At 41.0% G+C, this 18,434-nt stretch overlaps 1 protein-coding gene and 1 pseudogene across 2 annotated transcripts in view; one reads left to right on the top strand and one right to left on the bottom strand.

Moving 5' to 3' along the window:
- Positions 1 to 856: 856 nt before the first annotated feature.
- KCNB2 (potassium voltage-gated channel subfamily B member 2) overlaps positions 857 to 18,434 on the bottom strand; it is a 401,464-nt gene continuing 383,886 nt past the window's right edge. The window contains exon 3 of the mRNA XM_012811551.2: positions 857 to 3,256. Within this exon, the coding sequence (XP_012667005.1) occupies positions 1,100 to 3,256 (2,157 nt within the window). The 3' untranslated portion in view covers positions 857 to 1,099. The remainder of the gene's footprint in view (positions 3,257 to 18,434) is intronic.
- LOC100963669 lies at positions 14,563 to 15,411 on the top strand (annotated as a pseudogene). Its single transcript, XR_154614.3, has one exon. The product of XR_154614.3 is annotated as a V-type proton ATPase subunit E 1 pseudogene (transcript).

Genomic DNA, 18,434 nt, shown 5'->3' with positions numbered 1-18,434 from the left:
TCAATCGATGTTGGGGGTGGTGGCCTCACTTAAATGGCTCTAGTTTTAAGTTTGTTAAAAGTCACTTTTTGGAATTCTCGTTTTGATGTATCTGCGTTCTATTTTTAGATCTTTAGTTAAAAAGGCTGTTGGATTCAAGTGGAAAATACAGTCATCTCAGGTGTCGAAAATACAATCTTTTAAAAAAGAACTAATTTCTATATATGAAGTGCCATTTAAAAAAAAGTTTAATTGCATGATATAATCTCTTAAATAATTTAATATTTTTAAAAAGAATGCATTTCTTTCATAGGCTATGGCATGATATATATTGTAATTGTTGGCAAAATGTCAATCTTACAATCCAAATGTTTTGATGTCTGGTCATTAGATCTTACCTATTTCTATGATTTATAAAGGGAACCACAATTGCCACAACTAAGCAGAAACAAAACAGAAAGATACACCCTATGAATTATATCACAAGTAAATAAAAATACTGTATTCCTTTAGACAAATGTACTTCGAAGAGCTTTATAACTCAAAGCAAGATATGCAAGAAGGTTTAAGAGGTTGCAATTTTGCAACAGGAAGTCTGTACACCTCCTCCAGGCAGTGGCTGTGAAGGAAATACCTGTGTCTCAGAAACTTGTTTCCATGTGTTCGTGACACTTGCATCCAGGCCCCATTAGTTACAAAGTTATGCATTTTGCAAGCTCAAAGTACCTTATTCCTTATGATTATGAATGCATGCAATGACATTTCATCCTTTCATGTGCAAATTCTAAAATTCATTCTAACATAAAAGTTAAAACTTGAAGATCTGCCTATAATTTGAAATGAAAGGATCAAAAATGTCAGACATTGCAGAATACTCGTTCCTAATAGAGCTCTCTTTATTTGTTCACTGTTCTTCAGTCATTTTTGTTTGTTGTTACAAAAATGCAGTCTTGACTCTTTATTTAAACAGTACTGAAACTAAACTGTTCATGCCATGCAAAAATAACATTTTATGCACTTTTTTTGGGAGGGGGCTTCCCATTGTTTAGTTCACAGGCATTATTAACCACATTTTTAAGAAACAAGTTTTTTTTTTTTTTTTTATTGCTTTTGTAACTAGTCACATGCTGGTTTCACGTGTGGGACAATAACCTGTGTCTCCCGGGTTGGAATGGATTTCTGGGGCAAACAAGTGGTTTTCCATCTTGCACCCTTCTTGACTACTGTCTTTTTGGACCTCGCCCACAGCATGGTGAATGTCTTGCCTACAGTTGTGACCTGTGTTCTGGGGGGAGGAAGAGCCCACACAGCCCTCTTCTCTTAAAGGGTCTCTCCCATCACTAGGCTTATCTGCAAAGCAGTTTGGGCTGGAGTCCGCCTGCTTGTCCTGCCCTGTCCCCCGCAGCTCTAAGAAGTCTTCATCTTCGCCAGTATCTATTTCAGTGAAGCTCCTCCTCTCTCTTGAAGAGAAAGGGAACAGTTTCTGCTTGGGAAACCTAGGGGACAGCCCTTTGGAAGGTCCCTGACAGTGTGCTGAAACCTCAGCACCCAGCAAGGGTCTGTCTCCCTGAGGGGGGTTCTCTTCTAAGAGGATGGTACTGATGTGCTGTGGGGTGGTGAGTGAAAAGTCAGCCGTTGTCACAGGCAGTGGCCTGGCTGTGCTGGGCGGGGTCTGTGGCGCATTGCCTCTATTTTCCTTAAAGTTCACTTTGAGGGATCTGGACTTTAGCGGGTTGCTGCCTTTTAGAGAGCTCTTAGGACTGTCGGCTGCACTGTCAGACTGTAAAGGACCGTGTAGCCCACACTGGGAGCCCCTGGCATCGAGGTTCACAGTTACGTCGACTGGGGCATAGTCCAGTGTGCCCTCCCTGGCCGCGGGCCCTTTCTCTCTGGACAGTGCTAGAAAGTGGGGGGCCCTGGCTCTTTGGTGCTCTTCCATCCCTGGGAAGTCACTTGGGAACTTCATCTGCAAGTGAGACGCAGAGGGTGGTGGCAGCGGGGATCTCTCGGTCTCCGTGAAGTCGGTGGCACAGCTGGTGAAGCTGTCGATGCTGGAGGTGCTCTTCATGTCCACGATGACCTCGGTCTGCGTCACAGCCAGCTGCTCCTGTGGGCAGACGACTTCTTCCATTTCTATCTCTTCTTCATACGCAGATGGTCTCTCGGGTTTTTCTTGGCAGTCTGGGTTTGGGTGAGAGTGAGGCTGTGTCTTGGTGATTTCATTGTATAGCATCTCCAGTTTCTGGGCACTCAGATGCTGTGGGCTGGAGGAAGACGTGTTGTTCAGCTGCTCGTGGGAGTCTTTTTGGCTAACCTCCTGGTACTTATTCTCGTAAGACTTGTTGGAGCTTGTTTCCGATAAAGCCTTCCTGGCCCACTTCCAGCGGCTTGGAGACAGGTGATTGTTGTCGGCCGAGTCCTTCGTGTTGGCAGACTCTTCGGCCTTCTCAACAGCCACATCTATTAGTTCCATACTCCGAGCAAAGGCATCTTTCAAGTTCATAGAAACGATGCTTCCATTCCTTTTGGCCCTCTCCAGGGCCTCTCTCCTTTTAATGGCCTTCTCTTGGCGTTTCTGCTCCTTGTAAAACTCAGAAAAATTGTTCACAATGATTGGGATAGGCAGGGCAATAACCAGAACCCCAGCGATACAGCACAGGCCTCCCACAATTTTCCCTAGCAGAGTTTTAGGGTAAATGTCACCATAGCCGACGGTGGTCATGGTGATGGTGGCCCACCAAAACGATGCTGGAATACTGGTGAACTTGGTGGCTTCTTCATCCTTCTCAGCAAAAAATACCAAGCTGGAAAATATCATTATCCCCATGGCCAAAAACAATATCAACAAGCCCAGTTCATTGTAACTCCGTCGGAGGGTGAAACCCAGCGACTGCAGGCCTGTCGAGTGTCTGGCAAGTTTCAGGATTCTGAGGATTCGCATGATCCGGAAGATCTGGACCACACGCCTCACGTTCTGGAACTGCAGCACGCTCTTGTTGGACTCTGTGAGAAAAATGGTGACGTAGTACGGTAAGATGGCCAGCAAATCGATGATGTTCAGCGGGCCTTTAAAGAACTTCCATTTATGTGGTGAGGACAGGAACCGTAGCAGGTACTCCATGGTAAACCAGGCAATACACACGGCCTCCACGTGGGCCAACTGAGGGTTGTCGTTGAACTGCCCGAGTTCATCCTTCCCCTGCAGCTCTGGCAGAGTGTTGAGAGATAAAGCAATGGTAGAAAGTACGATGAACAGGATAGACACGATGGCTAAGATCTGGAAAAGAGAAGAAAGTTCAGGTCAGCACATCCTCTGAGCTTCTTAACAGCTAGAAGACATATGAGTCAGCGAGTCTTTAAAAATGATATGGAATGTCCCAGGTTATTTCAAGGTTATCAGGAAATTGTACAACCTAACATTCCTTAAATAATGGAAATATACTTACTTAGAAGCCTACTGTACACTTAAATTCCAGGATCTAACTAACTAAAAAAATTCATTCCCCCTCCTTACCCACTGTTCTCAGGTACATTTGTGTGGGTAGCTGCCCTTGGAATGAGGGAGCTACATGACTGCAATAGTTTTTTTTGGAGTAACTGTATCTCCTCTCTTAGTTATCTGTAATTTTTCTTTCTGAAGCACTTGTTTTGTGCTTTCTGAATTGTTATACATGACGTAAAGCTAGGCAGAATTCATGAAACCAAAAACATGAATTCATGAAACCGAAAACAGTTCATATGGTACATGAACTAAGATCTGTACCTGAGGAGAGAATATGGCACTCAGTGCAAACAGGCTTCTCCTGAGAACAAATGCTATTTATGTGGTCGGCACTGACATCAGAACCAAGTCAGGACAGCCTTTGTCCTGGGATGTGGGGTCCTCCCTAAGAGGAAGATTATGAGCTAACTTTATTCAGTCCAGGAAGGCATCATAAAGAAGAGCGTGGAGACCATCTCTCAGTGCAGGGCAGCAATTCTAACACCACCATGTCAGACGTGGAAGCAAAGAGGAAGCACTCAGAAAGATGTAAGAAGTAAAACCCAGCGACTGGGTTTTGGAGCCAGACAGTCTGAGCTCTAATCTGGGCTTCACTGAGTACCAGGTGACCATGGGCAAGTTAATTAACATCTCTGTGTCTCAATTTACAAAATGTTGAATAAAGGCAAGCACCACAGCTACTTCCTTGCTGCTATAAAGGTCATATGGTACATGGACATTGCTAAATAAAGAAAGTGACTTCACGATGGAAGGACAAAAGGCTAAGGATAAGTATGTGAGATGATCTGTAAAACCACGCAAGATATAGTCGCCCCAAGCAGGATTTCCTCGCCAGTGTTCTAGATATTTAGGGCAAAGCAGGAAGATTAAGATTTAGGGTAATGGCAGGAAGCACTTCTTTGCTTGGTTAGGATGGTGCATTTGGAACACACGATTCCTGGTGGAGCAGGAAACCTCTCTTGCTAGATTAGGTCTGGCTTGATTTCAGCTGACCTTTGCCAATAACCTTGGAAAGTGCCACGGGTCTCTATGTAGCTCTGAGAAAAATACACTGACGGTGACGGTTTCATTTACAGACTGAGCATCCAGTACCATTTTCAAACTGAGGCTACACGGCTCAGTACATATCAGACTGTAGAAATAATTAGTGTAGTCAGGACTCTGATTTCTTTCCCCCTGTGTTTTCTTCTCTTTATCTCTCTAGATTTCTCTAATTTCCTCCTTTTACTTCCTTTCTCCTCTTATGCCTCCTTTATGCCTTTCATTGTTTTTTCTTCTTCCAACTTCTGTTCTTCTTCAGTTTCTATAATGTGAAACCATAGTATAACATTTTAGAACGTGTTGCAGAGAGCAAGGAAGAGATCTGTGGATCTTTAAAGAACACGGTTTCATTACTAGTGTTATGCAGTGTTTTCTTAGAAGTAGGCTAAGTGCTGTTTCCTTTAGTGTACTTCAGAATTTCCTTTAAAAATGTAAATCATATAAAAAAGGTTCTTGTCTGGGCAGCGCCTGTGGCTCAAGGAGTAGGGCGCTGGCCCCATATACCAGCTAGGTGGGTTCAAGCCTGGCCCCGCCCAAGAAAGCTACAAAAAAAAAAAAAAAGGTTCTTGTCATTTGCTGTAAGAGACTGTGAGGGTTAAACTTAGATAAATCCATGGATGATAGATTCAGATGGTTTATTAAAGGCAAATTGGGAATGCTCATCTTGAATCTCTGTTCTCACAGGCCAACGGGAGGGAAATATTTACAATACCCTGCCCCCAAAATATTCCTGAAGAAACATTGATTAGATCCCATCCATTCTTAGGCTCTTACCATAAGAACAAAGTCCTATTGGCTATTTTATTATTATTACTTTTTTACTTTTTAGAGACAAGGTTGCACTCAGTCGTTCAGGCCTGAGTGGAGTGGCATGATCAGAGTTTACTACAGGCTTGAACTCCTGGGTTCCAGTGATCCTCCTGCCTCAGCATCCAAGTGGTTGGGTCTACAGGTGCATGGCACCACACCCAGTTAGTTTTTTTTTTTTTTTGTGAAAAGAGTGTTTTGCTGTGTTGCTCAGGCTGTTCTCAAACTCCTGGCCTCAAGCGATCCTCCTACCTTGGCCTCCCAAAGTGCTGGGGTTAAAGACACGAGCCCCTGTGGTTGGCCGTGTTGTGTATTTTTTAGGAGGTCATTCCTTTGCTAATATACTTTTAGGCATTTCAAGTATTGGCATTGCTGCCCTCATGCTTGTACTGAAAAATAACGTAGTCAACATTTTCCACAGTTCTGTTCATCTGTTCATTTTGAATGCATTTTACTGATGTTTACCACTTCAAAGAGAAGGGAGAAAAGTAGAAATGCAAACGAATCCATGCCATTATCTTCTAATCTTTTGGACAAATAATAAAGTGAAGGTGTGAGGTGGGCCGTTGTTTCCTGCACTCCATAATCAGAGCGGGACTGTAGGCCATTTTACTTCTGCAGTTAATGATGGGAAACAGTGCGACACTGTATAGCACCCATGGGGTTTATTGCCTAGTTGATCACAATCTAACAACTATGGCGACTGTTAACACCGAGCAATTTAGCACATACACAACATGACTTGGAGCACATTCTTCAAGAAAAAGAGTTACTAAAGAAAACCAATCGTCCAATCTCTTAGAAATACCACATTCATGGTAAAGAGATCGTAAGGTATTGAAGTGTATTATTTTCTGCCTCATGTTCAAATTCAATCTGTCAAAATCCATTTGTTCTCAATTTAGAGGAATGACTTATTTTAATATCTTTAAAGCTCAGAATTCTCCCAGGAAGACAGCCCTTTAGACAAATTATTCAATATATATCAAGGTGATATATCGTGCAATAAGCCAAATGCAACTTTATTGTCTTACTGGCAAGTTTTTTTATTTTTTTATATCTTATTTTATTATTATTATTATTATTTTTGAGACAAAGTCTCATTATGTCACCCTTGGTAGAATACTGTGGCGTCATAGCTCACAGCAACCACCAACTCTTGGGCTTATAAGATTCTCTTGCCTCAGCCTCCTAAGTAGCTGGGACTAGAGGCACCCACCACAATGCCTGGCTATTTTTTTGTTGCAGTTGTCATTGCTGGCTTGGGCCGGGTTCGAACCTGCCAGCCTGGGTGTGTGTGGCTGGCGCCCTACCCACTGAGCTACGGGCACTGCCTGGAAAGATTTTTAAACAATAAATATAATAAATGTGAAATTTTGCTCTAAGCTTCATGATGCACTTTCTAAACACAAATATTTACTTTTTTTTTTGGAGACAGAGTCTTACTTTGTTGCCTTTGGTAGAGTGCCGTGGCATCATAGTTCATAGCAACCTCAAACTCTTGGACTCAAGCAATACTCTTGCCTTGGTTTTTTTTTTTTTCATTTTTAGTAGAGACAAGTCTCACTCTTGCTCAGGCTGGTCTCAGACTTGTGAGCTCAAGTGATCCACCCACCTTAGCCTCCCAGAGTGCTAGGATTATAAGCATGAGCCACCACGCCAGGCCTCAAATATTTACTTTAAAATAGTAAACTCTTATGGTATTTAGGTTTTGCTTCACCTATCATAACCACACACAACGTTAGGACTTCAGTGACTTAGGATTTAATCCTTGTCACCTCCAACAACTGGCCTCCGGAGCTGGTAGGAGTGAACTGTTTTTCTCAGCTGCAGAAAACAGACTCATGTTTGTACATTGCAAGGGAAGTGAAGATTCCAAGCAATTATCTGTCCGATGTTGGTCAAACCCTCTTGGAGATTTGGATTATGTCATCTCCAAAATTCTCTTCACCTCTAACATTGTTTAAACTAAAATGTTTTGCTAATTCCGGTCATGTCTACAAAGCAAACCAAAAAAGTTAATCACAATTGATCAATTGTGATTGGTCACAATTCATCTTGTCACTTTACTTGAATGGCCAAAGTAAATGTTGAAAATAAAATGTTGGTGCTTAATAAATAAAAAATTCAAAAGAGAAGGGTATAAAAAATTCATTATTAATTCTAAGCATTTAGTTACTGAGACTATGAGGTCTGACAATTAAGTTTGTGAATTTGCTACCACGCGCTTACGTCAGTAGCACTGTGCAAAGAGCTTGGTAAGGTTTCATAACCTTGCTATGTCAGTATTTCACAGTTGTGTTCGTGTCAATGTGCGACAGCATCTTGCTGAGTGGCATTCATTATTATTGTTGTGTGTCTCTGTGTGCTGTCATGAGAATGTCAGTGTTTGAATTAAAGTAATAAACAAACATTTGTAAATTTCTTGTTACGCTTGGCAAGAGTGGAAGTGAAATCAGGAACATGTTAGTCCAAGTTTATGGGAATAATGCCCTGAGGAAAATGACAATTTAGAAGTGTATTAATTTTTTTTTCTGAGGGGAAGAAAGTGTCACTGATGAAGAGAAGTCAGGGTGGCAGCAATAAGCAAAATTATTGCAAAAATTCATTGAATTGTGCATCAAAATTGTTAGCTGACTGTAGGAAATCTAGCAGACCAAGTAAACATCAGTGGAGAGACAGTTAAGAAAACGTTAATTGAAAATCGTGGCCAATAACTCATGGCTTTTGCATCATGACAATGCACCAGCTCACACGGCGTTATCTGTGAGGGAGTTTTTAGCCAGTAAACAAATACTGATCTGGTGATGTTTTTCTTTACCTGAAGATAAAAGGAAATATGGAAAGGAAGACATTTGGATGACATTCAGGACATCAAGGGTAATATGACAAAACTTTGATGGCTATTCCAGAAAAAGAGTTCCAAAATTGATTTGAAGGATGGATGAAGAGCTGGTGTTGGTGGATAGCTTCTCAAGGGGAGTGACCTTAGTACTATTCAGCAATGAGGTATGTAGAACTTTTTCTAGGGCAAGTTCATAACTTAGTTGTCAGACCTTGTATACATTCTTTCTGGATATAACTTTTGTTTCCCCTCTTGAATCACTTGGATGATTACTTTAATTCTTCATTTAAATGCAAACATTCCTAGGATCATCTGGAGCTCAGGACAGGGCCTCCACCAGTTGCATCTGTAGATACCAAAAGTTGGTTGCATGGATTTGTTTGTGGGAGGAAGTAAGGCAGCTGGTGACAGGGCTCAATTGAGCAGCTTGTTGATTTTATTCCTTTGAAGATAATGGGATGCTTTGTGGTGGGAAGAAACACAGGACAAGGGATTAAAACACGTGGCTCAGGCCGGGTGTGGTGGTTCATGCTTGTAATCCTAGCACTCTGGGAGGCCAAGGCAGGTGGATCACTTGAGCTCAGGAGTTTGAGACCAGCCTGAGCAAAAGCGAGACCCCCATCTCTAAAAATAGCCAGGTGTTGTGGAGGGCTCCTATAGTCCCAGCTACTTGGGAGGCTGAGGCAAGAGGATCACTTGAGCCCAAGAATTTGAGGTTGCTATGAGCTAAGATGCCAAGGCATTGGTAGCCTGGGTGGCAGAGAGAGACTCTGTCTCCAAAGACAAAAACAAAAAACCACATGGGTGGTTGTGTGGACTCTGCTGGCTGTGTGGACAAGTGTTCCATCTTTGAGCTTTAGTTCCCTTATCTGCAAAATGAAATGCCTTATCTGACCCAGAGGATTGCCAAGGGTGAAACTGGATCATGCCTATGAAAGTATCCTGTAGAGTATGGGCCAGGCACAGTCGCTCATACCTGAATTTCCATTTCACGCCTGAAATGGGAGGCTGGGGTAGGAGGGTTGCTTGAGACCAGGAGCTTGAGACCAGTCTGGGTAACATAGTGAGTCTCTCTCTTTACAAAAATAAAAACAAATTGGCTGGGCATGGTGGCAAGTGTCTGTAGTGGAGGCTGAGGTGGGAGGATGGCTTGAGCCCAAGAGTTCAAGGCTGCAATGAACTATAATCGCAACACACTGCACTCTGGCCTGGGCGACAGAGGGAGACCCTATCTCAAAGATCCTCCCCCAAAGTAGAGTGCTCTAAGTGTAAAGCCTTTTGCCAGCACTGGAGGAAAAGAAAAAAATTCAATCAAACTATCTCCCATTTAAGTACAATTTCATATCTGTTTGATGTTCATATTTTTAATGCTTTGAAACACAGTCTTTCACCTAAGCTGTGGTTTGCAGGAGAAACCCAGACAACCATATCTTATTTTCCTTAGTCTGCCAATGTTTGTTAAAGAGTTAGATTGAGGGCCCTTCAGGTAAACTTGATCTGCCTTGTGCCTTAAAATATGCAGAAAATTTTCTAGGCTGGGCCTCATGTGTGATGACCTGCTGTATGTTCCGGCATTCAACGCTCCACAAAAATGCATGGAAACTTCTGTTCCTTCCACTTTCTCTCTGTCCTCTCCCCAAGCTCTCTTTCTTCCTTTCGTAAATATATGCCGAGTGGTGCTAGAGACAGCAAATGATAAGCTCTTAGCTATCACCTAAAGCAGGCCTGCTTCGCCTCCTGGTGAGGTAGAGTGCATTTTTTTCAAACCTGATAAGTCATGGAAAACAACGTGGAAAAACATGATGCTGAGAATTCTCAGGAAAGGACTAACTTGTTTAAGTTGACAGGAGGCAAAGGCCCACGACAAGCATCTGGGGATTCATGAATAATTTCTCCTTTCAGAATCCCTATTGGGGGGACATAATTGGCCTTTTGACCAAAGGACAAAGCACTTGTTGAGGGAAGAGGTGAGAAGTTGGTAAGAATATCATAATTTGTATCCACCTGTCTCCTATTTCTAGCTATAACCCAGAATACTACTGGATACAGCAAACCAGAAAGTAACTCCTTTGATTTCCACCGAAGGAAGAAACTTTTCTGATTGTTTTCGGTTCCATCTTCTCATATCCTGAACCACACACAGGGCTCTCTCTGCTGAGGCTGAAGGCCCTTAGTTGGCTACTAGCTCTTTCTGCTCTTCAGTGTTCCTCTGGCCCTCCCAGAGCAAAGGAGATTCCGTGAAGTATTCTCAGCTGATTTGCACAGGCGGGCACAAATCCTGTGTGTGCTAACGCCACAGGGCCATGTTCAAAGAATGAGCACCATTGGAAGATTTAGCTGTTTTAAAAACTATTTTGGCCCTGTGGATAACAGAAAGGAATTCAATTCTAGCCCAGTTTGTGGGGCTATTGAATGTGGGGTGGGGGTGGGGATCGTTCACCCGCATGTTGGTCTCTGCTGTGGGTCTGCGTGATGCTTTTATTTGGGGCGGGGTGGGACATGAGAGGCAGTCTGGTTCCATATGCTGTCGGATCAATTCTTTCTGTTTTGTATTTTCACCTGCAAAACTTGTTGTTTGAGAGGAGATTTTTTGATTTCTTATGACTGAAGTTACTGTTTTGATACTTTCTTGGTATCTACGGAAATAAGCTTTGTTTCACTACCCATGATATATTTCTGTATTTTAAAAGATTAGATTTTAGAAAGCGAGCTATTAGGTGATGGCTGGTGAAGGGAACTTTATTGTTCAGAGTAACTCTGCAAAGAAAGCAGTAACAGTGAGGTGGAGATAATGACAGCGTTACTCCCACTCCAGTGAGGAGGCAATCTCTTCCCAGGGAAATTCTTTAGGAGACCAAGAATGAAAATGAAGGATGGCTATGCCTGGCAGGGCACAAACCTCACTTCCTCTCCTGAGTCTTCAAGGGCAGGGGCTGTGGCGATCCTCTTCTGCAGATTGTGGGGCTGCCCACCCAGAAAAATTCAACATAAATGCTTAGAGTCTTCTGTCTAGTGCGTGAATGAGAGTTGGGGGGAAGGATGCACGAGGAGAATGAGTGGGAGTGCATCCCTTGAATAGGTTTTCATTTGGCTGTATAGCTTAGCATACGTAGACTGTAAAAATCACAACACCCAAGCTGGAAGAAGTATTAGAAAGATGCCCTTTCTCATTTTATAGACAAACAAAGTTTCAGGGAGCCTCACAAGTGCCTGGCAGTGGGGTGGAGGGGTAGTGATGTGGGACTGAGTGCAAAGGCCTGAGTTTTGAAACTTTGCTAGATCTGTGACTCTGGACACTACACTTAGCTTTTCTGGGACTTGGTATTCTTGTATAGAAAATGTGGAAAATAAATACCTATTTTGCTTACTATGGCTTTGAGGACAAAGAAAACAAAGTGTATTTGCTTTGCACTTGGTAAAGTGTTTAAAATTGTTAATTATTATACTTATTTGAGAACTTCTCGAATCATATATCAATAATTATTATACTTATTATATTATACTTATTTGAGTTAATTATTATACTTATTTGAGAACTTCTCAAATCATATATCATATATCTCAAGAGGAATTGATAAATGATTTGAGAAGTTTTGTGCTGTTTCTGGGACCCCAAAGCCTAGATGGTGGCTCTTTGAATATCATACAAAGAGAGTGTGTCCATGTGCATGACATACAGAGGGGAGCTGTAAGATGGGAGGTGCTCAATTACTGGATGAAAATGAATCAAGAATTCCCTAACTTGTGCTTTTCTTTTTCTTTCTTTCTTTTTTTGAAGAAAGAGTCTCACTATGTCACCCTCGGTAGAGTGCCGTGTCGTCACAGCTCACAGCAACCTCTTGGGCTTAAGTGATCCTTTTGCCTTAGCCTCCCAAGTAGCTGGGACTACAGATGCCAGCTACAATCCCTGGCTATTTTTTTGTTGTAATTGTCAATTGTTTGGTAAGCCTGGGCTGGGTTTGAACCTCCCAGCCCCGGTGTATTGTGGCTGGTGCCCTAACCACTGAGCTACAGGCGCAGAGCCTAAGTTGTGCTTTTCAAAAAGCTGTCAACCTCCTAAGATGCCTCCTCTTTCACTTAGCTGAGCTGAAGTGAACTCAGCGAAGGTGGGGTGCAAGAGATGCTTTCACATTTACTTGGACTCACAAGGTCTCCTTAGCAGCTTTGCCTGTATTCAGAAAGCTGCCTCTTTGTAGAGTTTTCAGATTAAGAAAATAAAAATACAAGATGTCCAGTTATATTTGAATCAAATTTTTTGTATGGGATACGTTGATACAAAAAAAGTAGTTACTGTTTATCTGAAATTCACATTTAACTAGGTGTCCTATATTTGATCAACCCTGTTTCCTCAGTCCGTTGATCCATGCTCATTCTCTGCTCCAAGACGGTCCAATCAGATTTCCTCATGGCTGGGAATCTAGGAGTTTGGACTGAGAAACTTGGAGATGAGGAGTTGCAAGGATGGAGTCACATCAGTGGGGTGGGTGGGCAACAAGCGTGTTGCCATCCTATCGTTCTTTCCATTAAGTTGTTTCTTCCCCTCCTTTTTACTGAAGTTAGCCAGAGTTTCAATCAGGTTTTGTCACACCCATAAAACTTTACAACCTTTCTGAATAATCCTTTGACAATTTCATATGAGACAGTTTTGTTTTTCAAAGAAAATTTTAGAATTATAGTAGATAATGACTACTGATTTTCTACAGCATTTTGTAACAGTACCCAATACAGAGCAGGCAGTTTGCAAATCCAGTTTGAATAAATGAATAACCAATACATAAAAAATAAAAAAGAAGGGAGAATTCCACGGAACTGTAGAAAATGAGACTGGATCTTGAAGAAACCAATTGTTTTTTAGTTGTCCAAGAAGAATCCGACAGATCTTTCGTCATTTTCTATTGCTTCTTTGTAGCCCAAAGTCAGCCTCAGACCTTTAACCAGCTACAGGTTTTTTTTTTAAAACAAAAGATAGTCATAAGATAAACAAAAGATACTCATATCAATAGCCTGTTTAGAGATAAAACAACAGCTTTACAAGTTCAATAACATAATCATTTCCTAGTTTTAAGCGCTATACTTTTTATTAATCCTTTCTTTCTTTTTTTCATGATGTTGGGCAGGTTACCCGCTTCTCCTGCCTCCTGCTCCTGTTTTTGAAGATATATTGGCTTTGGACTTCATCTTCACAGAAGGGTAAATTTTCTTAAAGAAGAGTGCTGTATTCATTCCATATAGCATTTTTTTTTTTCTGAGTGTAATTTGGAGTCTTTAGTTAATTCAACCAGCTAATGGAAGTGATAGATCTGAGAAGATTCAGGTTTGTGCAATAACAGGTTAAACCGCTGAGAAGAGTTAATAATGCAGGTTATCCATTAAAATTACATATGCACAGATGTATATTCACACACACACACACGTATGTAAATCCAGACACACACACATACACACATCATATATTTATATATATAACATATATACTGTTACAATACTATATAGTCACGTGTTGCTTCATCAAGGGATACATTCTGGGAAATACTTTGGTGGGCAATTTTGTCATCACAGAGTCACAGAGTGCCCTCACATGAACCTATGGCATAGGCTACCATACACTGAGGCTATAAGGTATCGCCTGCTGCTCTTAGGTGACAAACCTGTATCATATGTTACTGTGCTGAATACTCAGGTGATTCTAACACAGTGGTAATCATCTGTGTACCTAAACATAAACACAGAACTGGTACAGTAAAAATATGGTGGCAATAATCTTTTGGGACCAGATAATGCATGATCTGTCATTGATCAAAATGTTACGCAGCAGATAAAAGCTTAATAACCAGGATCTATACAGAACTTTAATTAACCCACAAGAAAAAACCCAGCAATTCCATACATCAATGGGGCAGAGAGATGAATAGAATCTTCTCTAAAGACAACAGATGCATGGCTAGCAAACATATGAAAAAATGCTCATCATCCCTAATTATTAGAGAAATGCAAATTAAAACCACCCTGAGATATCACCAAACCCCAGCAAGAATGGCTTATATCACAAAATCTCAAAACTGCAGATGCTGGCGTGGATGTAGAGAGAAGGGAACACTTTTCCACTGCTGGTGGGACTGCAAACTAATACAACTTTTTGGAAGGAAGTACGGAGAAACCTCAAAGAACTCAACCTAGACCTCTTATTTGATCCTGTAATCCCATTACTGGGCATCTATCCAGAAGGAAAAAAAAAAAAACCCTTTTATTATAAAGACAGCCCAATTTACAATCGCTAAAACGTGGAAACAACCTAAATGTCCTTCAACCCAGGAATGGATTGGTGAGCTGTGGTATATGTATACCATGGAATATTATTCAGCCATTAAAAATGGGGATTTTGATAAAGTGAAGGAAGCCAATTCCTGCACCAGGGTTTCCTCTTCCCTTTCCTTCCACCTCTCTTCTCGTCCTTAACTCTAGCCTGTTGCCTACCTGCCCACCACTGCTTTCGCCATGGCCCTCAGCGGTGCCGACGTGCAAAAGCAGATTAAGCATATGATGGCTTTCATTGAACAAGAAGCCAATGAAGAAGCAGAAGAAATAGATACAAAGGCAGAAGAAGAGTTCAACATTGAGAAAGGTCGGCTTGTGCAAACCCAAAGACTGAAGATTATGGAATATTATGAGAAGAAAGAGAAGCAGACTGAGCAGCAGAAGAAAATTCAGATGTCCAATTTGATGAATCAAGCAAGGCGCAAAGTGCTAAGAGCAAGAGATGACCTTATCACAGACCTACTAAATGAAGCAAAACAGAGACTCAGCAAGGTGGTAAAGGATACAACTAGGTACCAAGTGCTGCTGGATGGACTGGTCCTCCAGGGTTTTTACCAATTGCTAGAGCCCCGAATGACTGTTCTTGAAGGAAACAAGATTTACCCCTGGTAAAGGCTGCAGTGCAAAAGGCAATCCCTATGTACAAAATTGCCACTAAAAACGATGTTCATGTCCAAATTGATCAGGAGTCCTACCTACCTGAGGAAATAGCTGGTGGTGTTGAAATCTATAATGGGGATCATAAAATAAAGGTTTCTAATACTCTAGAAAGCCGGCTGGACCTCATAGCCCAGCAGATGATGCCAGAAGTATGGGGAGCCTTGTTTGGTGCAAATGCCAACAGGAAGTTTTTGGACTAGGCCTTTGGGAGTGGGAGTCCATCCACTGCGCTACTGCTATGATATGGAAGCGTCTGATATTTCAAGGAACTAGAGTGTCTGTGTTGCTTCCTGTTTGCTGCCCTAATATTGCTCTGTAGTTATCAGTGGAAACCCTTCTGTGTCTAATGCCCTTGGCCTAATCGTTAACAGTGGGAGAATGTTTCATTTGCTCTGATCAGGAACCCACCCCTAGTTCATCTCAAAGTAACAGCGCTAGTCTGGTCCTACATTGTTAGGTCGTGGCTGCATGAACTTCACCGAGTCTCCTGTTCTTTCTCCACCTCCCCGTTAACTAGTCTAGAGGGTGATGTTTATGGTGTTCTTGGCCTTGAGGTCTCTGCTCTTTAGGTTTCAAATGCATGTGGCACATGTGTTCCTCCCAGCAGAAGGAGCTTCACTGTTAGCTATTGAGGCCTAGAAGTTTTCCTCATCTGTAAATGTGATTTGAAACCTAAGCCATGAATATGCTTTATTTATTAAAGTAAAAGATTTTTTAAAAATGGGGATTTTGTAGCATTTGTACTAACCTGGATGGAGGTGGAACACATTATTCTTAGTGAAGCATCATAGGAATGGAGAAGTATGAAACCTATGTATTTAATATTGATATGAGGACAATTAATGACAATTAATGACATGGTGGGGCATGGGGGATGGGGAGAGCAGACAGAGAAGGAGGGAGAGGGTGAGGGAAAGGAAAAGAAGAAAAAAAAGAATAGAAAAGAAAATAATGACTAATTCTCACATAAATTGGATTTAATTTTGACCAAAGTGCATTACTTAAATATAAATTTTTAATTCAACTTGTTAATATGCTATTTAGGATATTGCATCCTCATTTATAAGTGAAATATGTTTGTAATTTCCCGTTTATAATAATACATTTTGTCTGATTTTAGTATCAGGTGTATCCAGATCAAGTAGAATGATTTTGAAGTATTTCTTCTTTTTCTACTGTCTAAGAGATTTGGCATGATCTGTTTTTTGAAATTATCTTTCACTTTTATTTATAAATATTAGTTGTTTATTTTTTGAGACTTAAAAAAAAATAAGAAGAAGTTAACTGATGACTCCATTCTGAATCTCAGAGTCAAAGCATTCTATAATAGACATACTCTTATTTGACAATGTGAATGTTACTTTGTTTGCATTATTATTGTTATTATTGCTTAATATTTTGATGCAACAATCATCTGATTTCTTTTCTGAGTGTATTTGTTTGTTTGTTTGTTTTTGAGACAGAGCCTCAAGCTGTCACCCTGGGTAGAGTGCTGTGGCATCATAGCTTACAGCAACCTCCAACTCCTCGGCCTGAGAGAGTCTCCTGCCTCTGCCTCCTAAGTAGCTGGGACTACAGGCGCCCGCCGCAATGCCCAGCTATTTTTTGGTTGCAGCTGTCATTGTTGTTTGGCAGGCCCGGGCTGGATTCGAACCTGCCAGCTGAGGTGTATGTGGCTGGCACCTTAGCCGCTTGAGCCACAGGTACCAAGCCTTTTCTGAGCGTATTTATGTTTGTTCATTCTTTACGAGGATTTCGTTTGTAGTTCTTATCTTAAACATTGTTATTGTTATTAAATTTTAAGCCTTTTTAATTTTGTGAAGGCAAAAAATGGAGACCTAATAAACACATGTATATTTTTAAAAAATTAGAAAAAAAAAAAGAAAAACGGGATTAAACTGAATGCTCTTCTATTTCACAGCTCATCTCTCAGGATTTCAAAGTCAATAAGAATAATTACTCTCATCATCTAAACATATATCAGTACAGGAAAGCAAAATAATAATTATTCTAATTCAAGAGTTTAGTAATAAATGTGTTATTTCTTAATGCGTTTTTTTTGTATTTCCAAACTATGATTACATAACAATCTATGTTTATTAAAAACCCTAAGGGATTATAAAAAAAAAGTTATGTGGCACATGACTCTGTGTGTGTGTGTGTGTGTGTGTGTGTGTATAAATTGCTGTTCTGTGTAGTCAAAAGTAAAGCTCCACAGAACAGTAAAAACAGTTTTCACAAAAGTGTAAATTTAAGAACACTGTATATTCCATTTGATAAATATATGTTTGCAAAGGTAATTTGCTAAACTACCATGTGCATATGAATCCAATATCTTAGATAAGTGGAAAACTAGAACGAAATAAGAAAGTGAAAAGAAGCCTCTTCTCACTTTTCTCCTTACAGTTTTCTAGTTTTATTGAAAAGATAATTGAAATTGATAATGATAATTGATATGATAATTGATAATGAAAACCTGAGAGGGAAAAACCAGACTCTTAAACATTTACAGTGTTTTGAGTACTTATACTAGAATATGTATGACTCTAACCAGATTCTATAACGTTCTTCCTTTTCCTGTTGGAAAAAATGTTTTCTTTGATCTAAGAATGATTTTAATCATAAATCTTTTTTGTGAAGGGAGGCCTTAAGTATAGATAGAAGTTTCCATGCAGAAAAGGGGATAAAGGGCACTACAGACTGAGAGGAGAAAGTGCAAAAGGCTTTGAGGCCCAAAAGATCATAATTTACCCAGAAAATTCAAAGTACTCTTGTGTGGCTGGGGGTGTTCCTACAGAGGTATGGCATAGAGGGTCTTGTGGGGATTTCAGGGCTGCTGCACGTTAGGCTGTAGGCTGTCCACTGGTCAGCTCCAGAGGGTACCAACCAAGAGGCTACGATGTGAATGAAGCCTCCACTGCTTGTGTGGTGCAAAACTTGCACAACCAATTACAACAGCCTTGGTTTTAGGGAATTGAGTAGTAGGGTGTGATTGAATGCAGGTGAAGGCACATAGGAGCGTGATGTGGTGATGAGAATTTGATGGTTTTCCTTCTGTAGACAAGCTCTCCCCAAAATGCTGCCCCTGGACCAGAAGTATCAGCAATTACATGGTAACTTGTTAGAAAGGCAATTCTTAGGCCCCACTCTATACCTCCTGGGTCAGAAGCTCTTGGGTGGGGCCAAGAAATATGTGTTTTAACAAGTCCTCCACGTGCTCCTGATGTTTGCTGAGCTTGAGAATGCCACTGTAAGGGAAAAGCCATTGAAGGGTCTTGGGCAAGG

Source organism: Otolemur garnettii, unplaced genomic scaffold, assembly GCF_000181295.1.
Source record: "Otolemur garnettii isolate 467f Iridium unplaced genomic scaffold, OtoGar3 scaffold00163, whole genome shotgun sequence".
In the NCBI taxonomy this organism is placed as follows: domain Eukaryota; kingdom Metazoa; phylum Chordata; class Mammalia; order Primates; family Galagidae; genus Otolemur; species Otolemur garnettii.
Note: the sequence above shows the minus strand (reverse complement) of the source record. Positions and strands in the feature narration are given on the sequence as shown.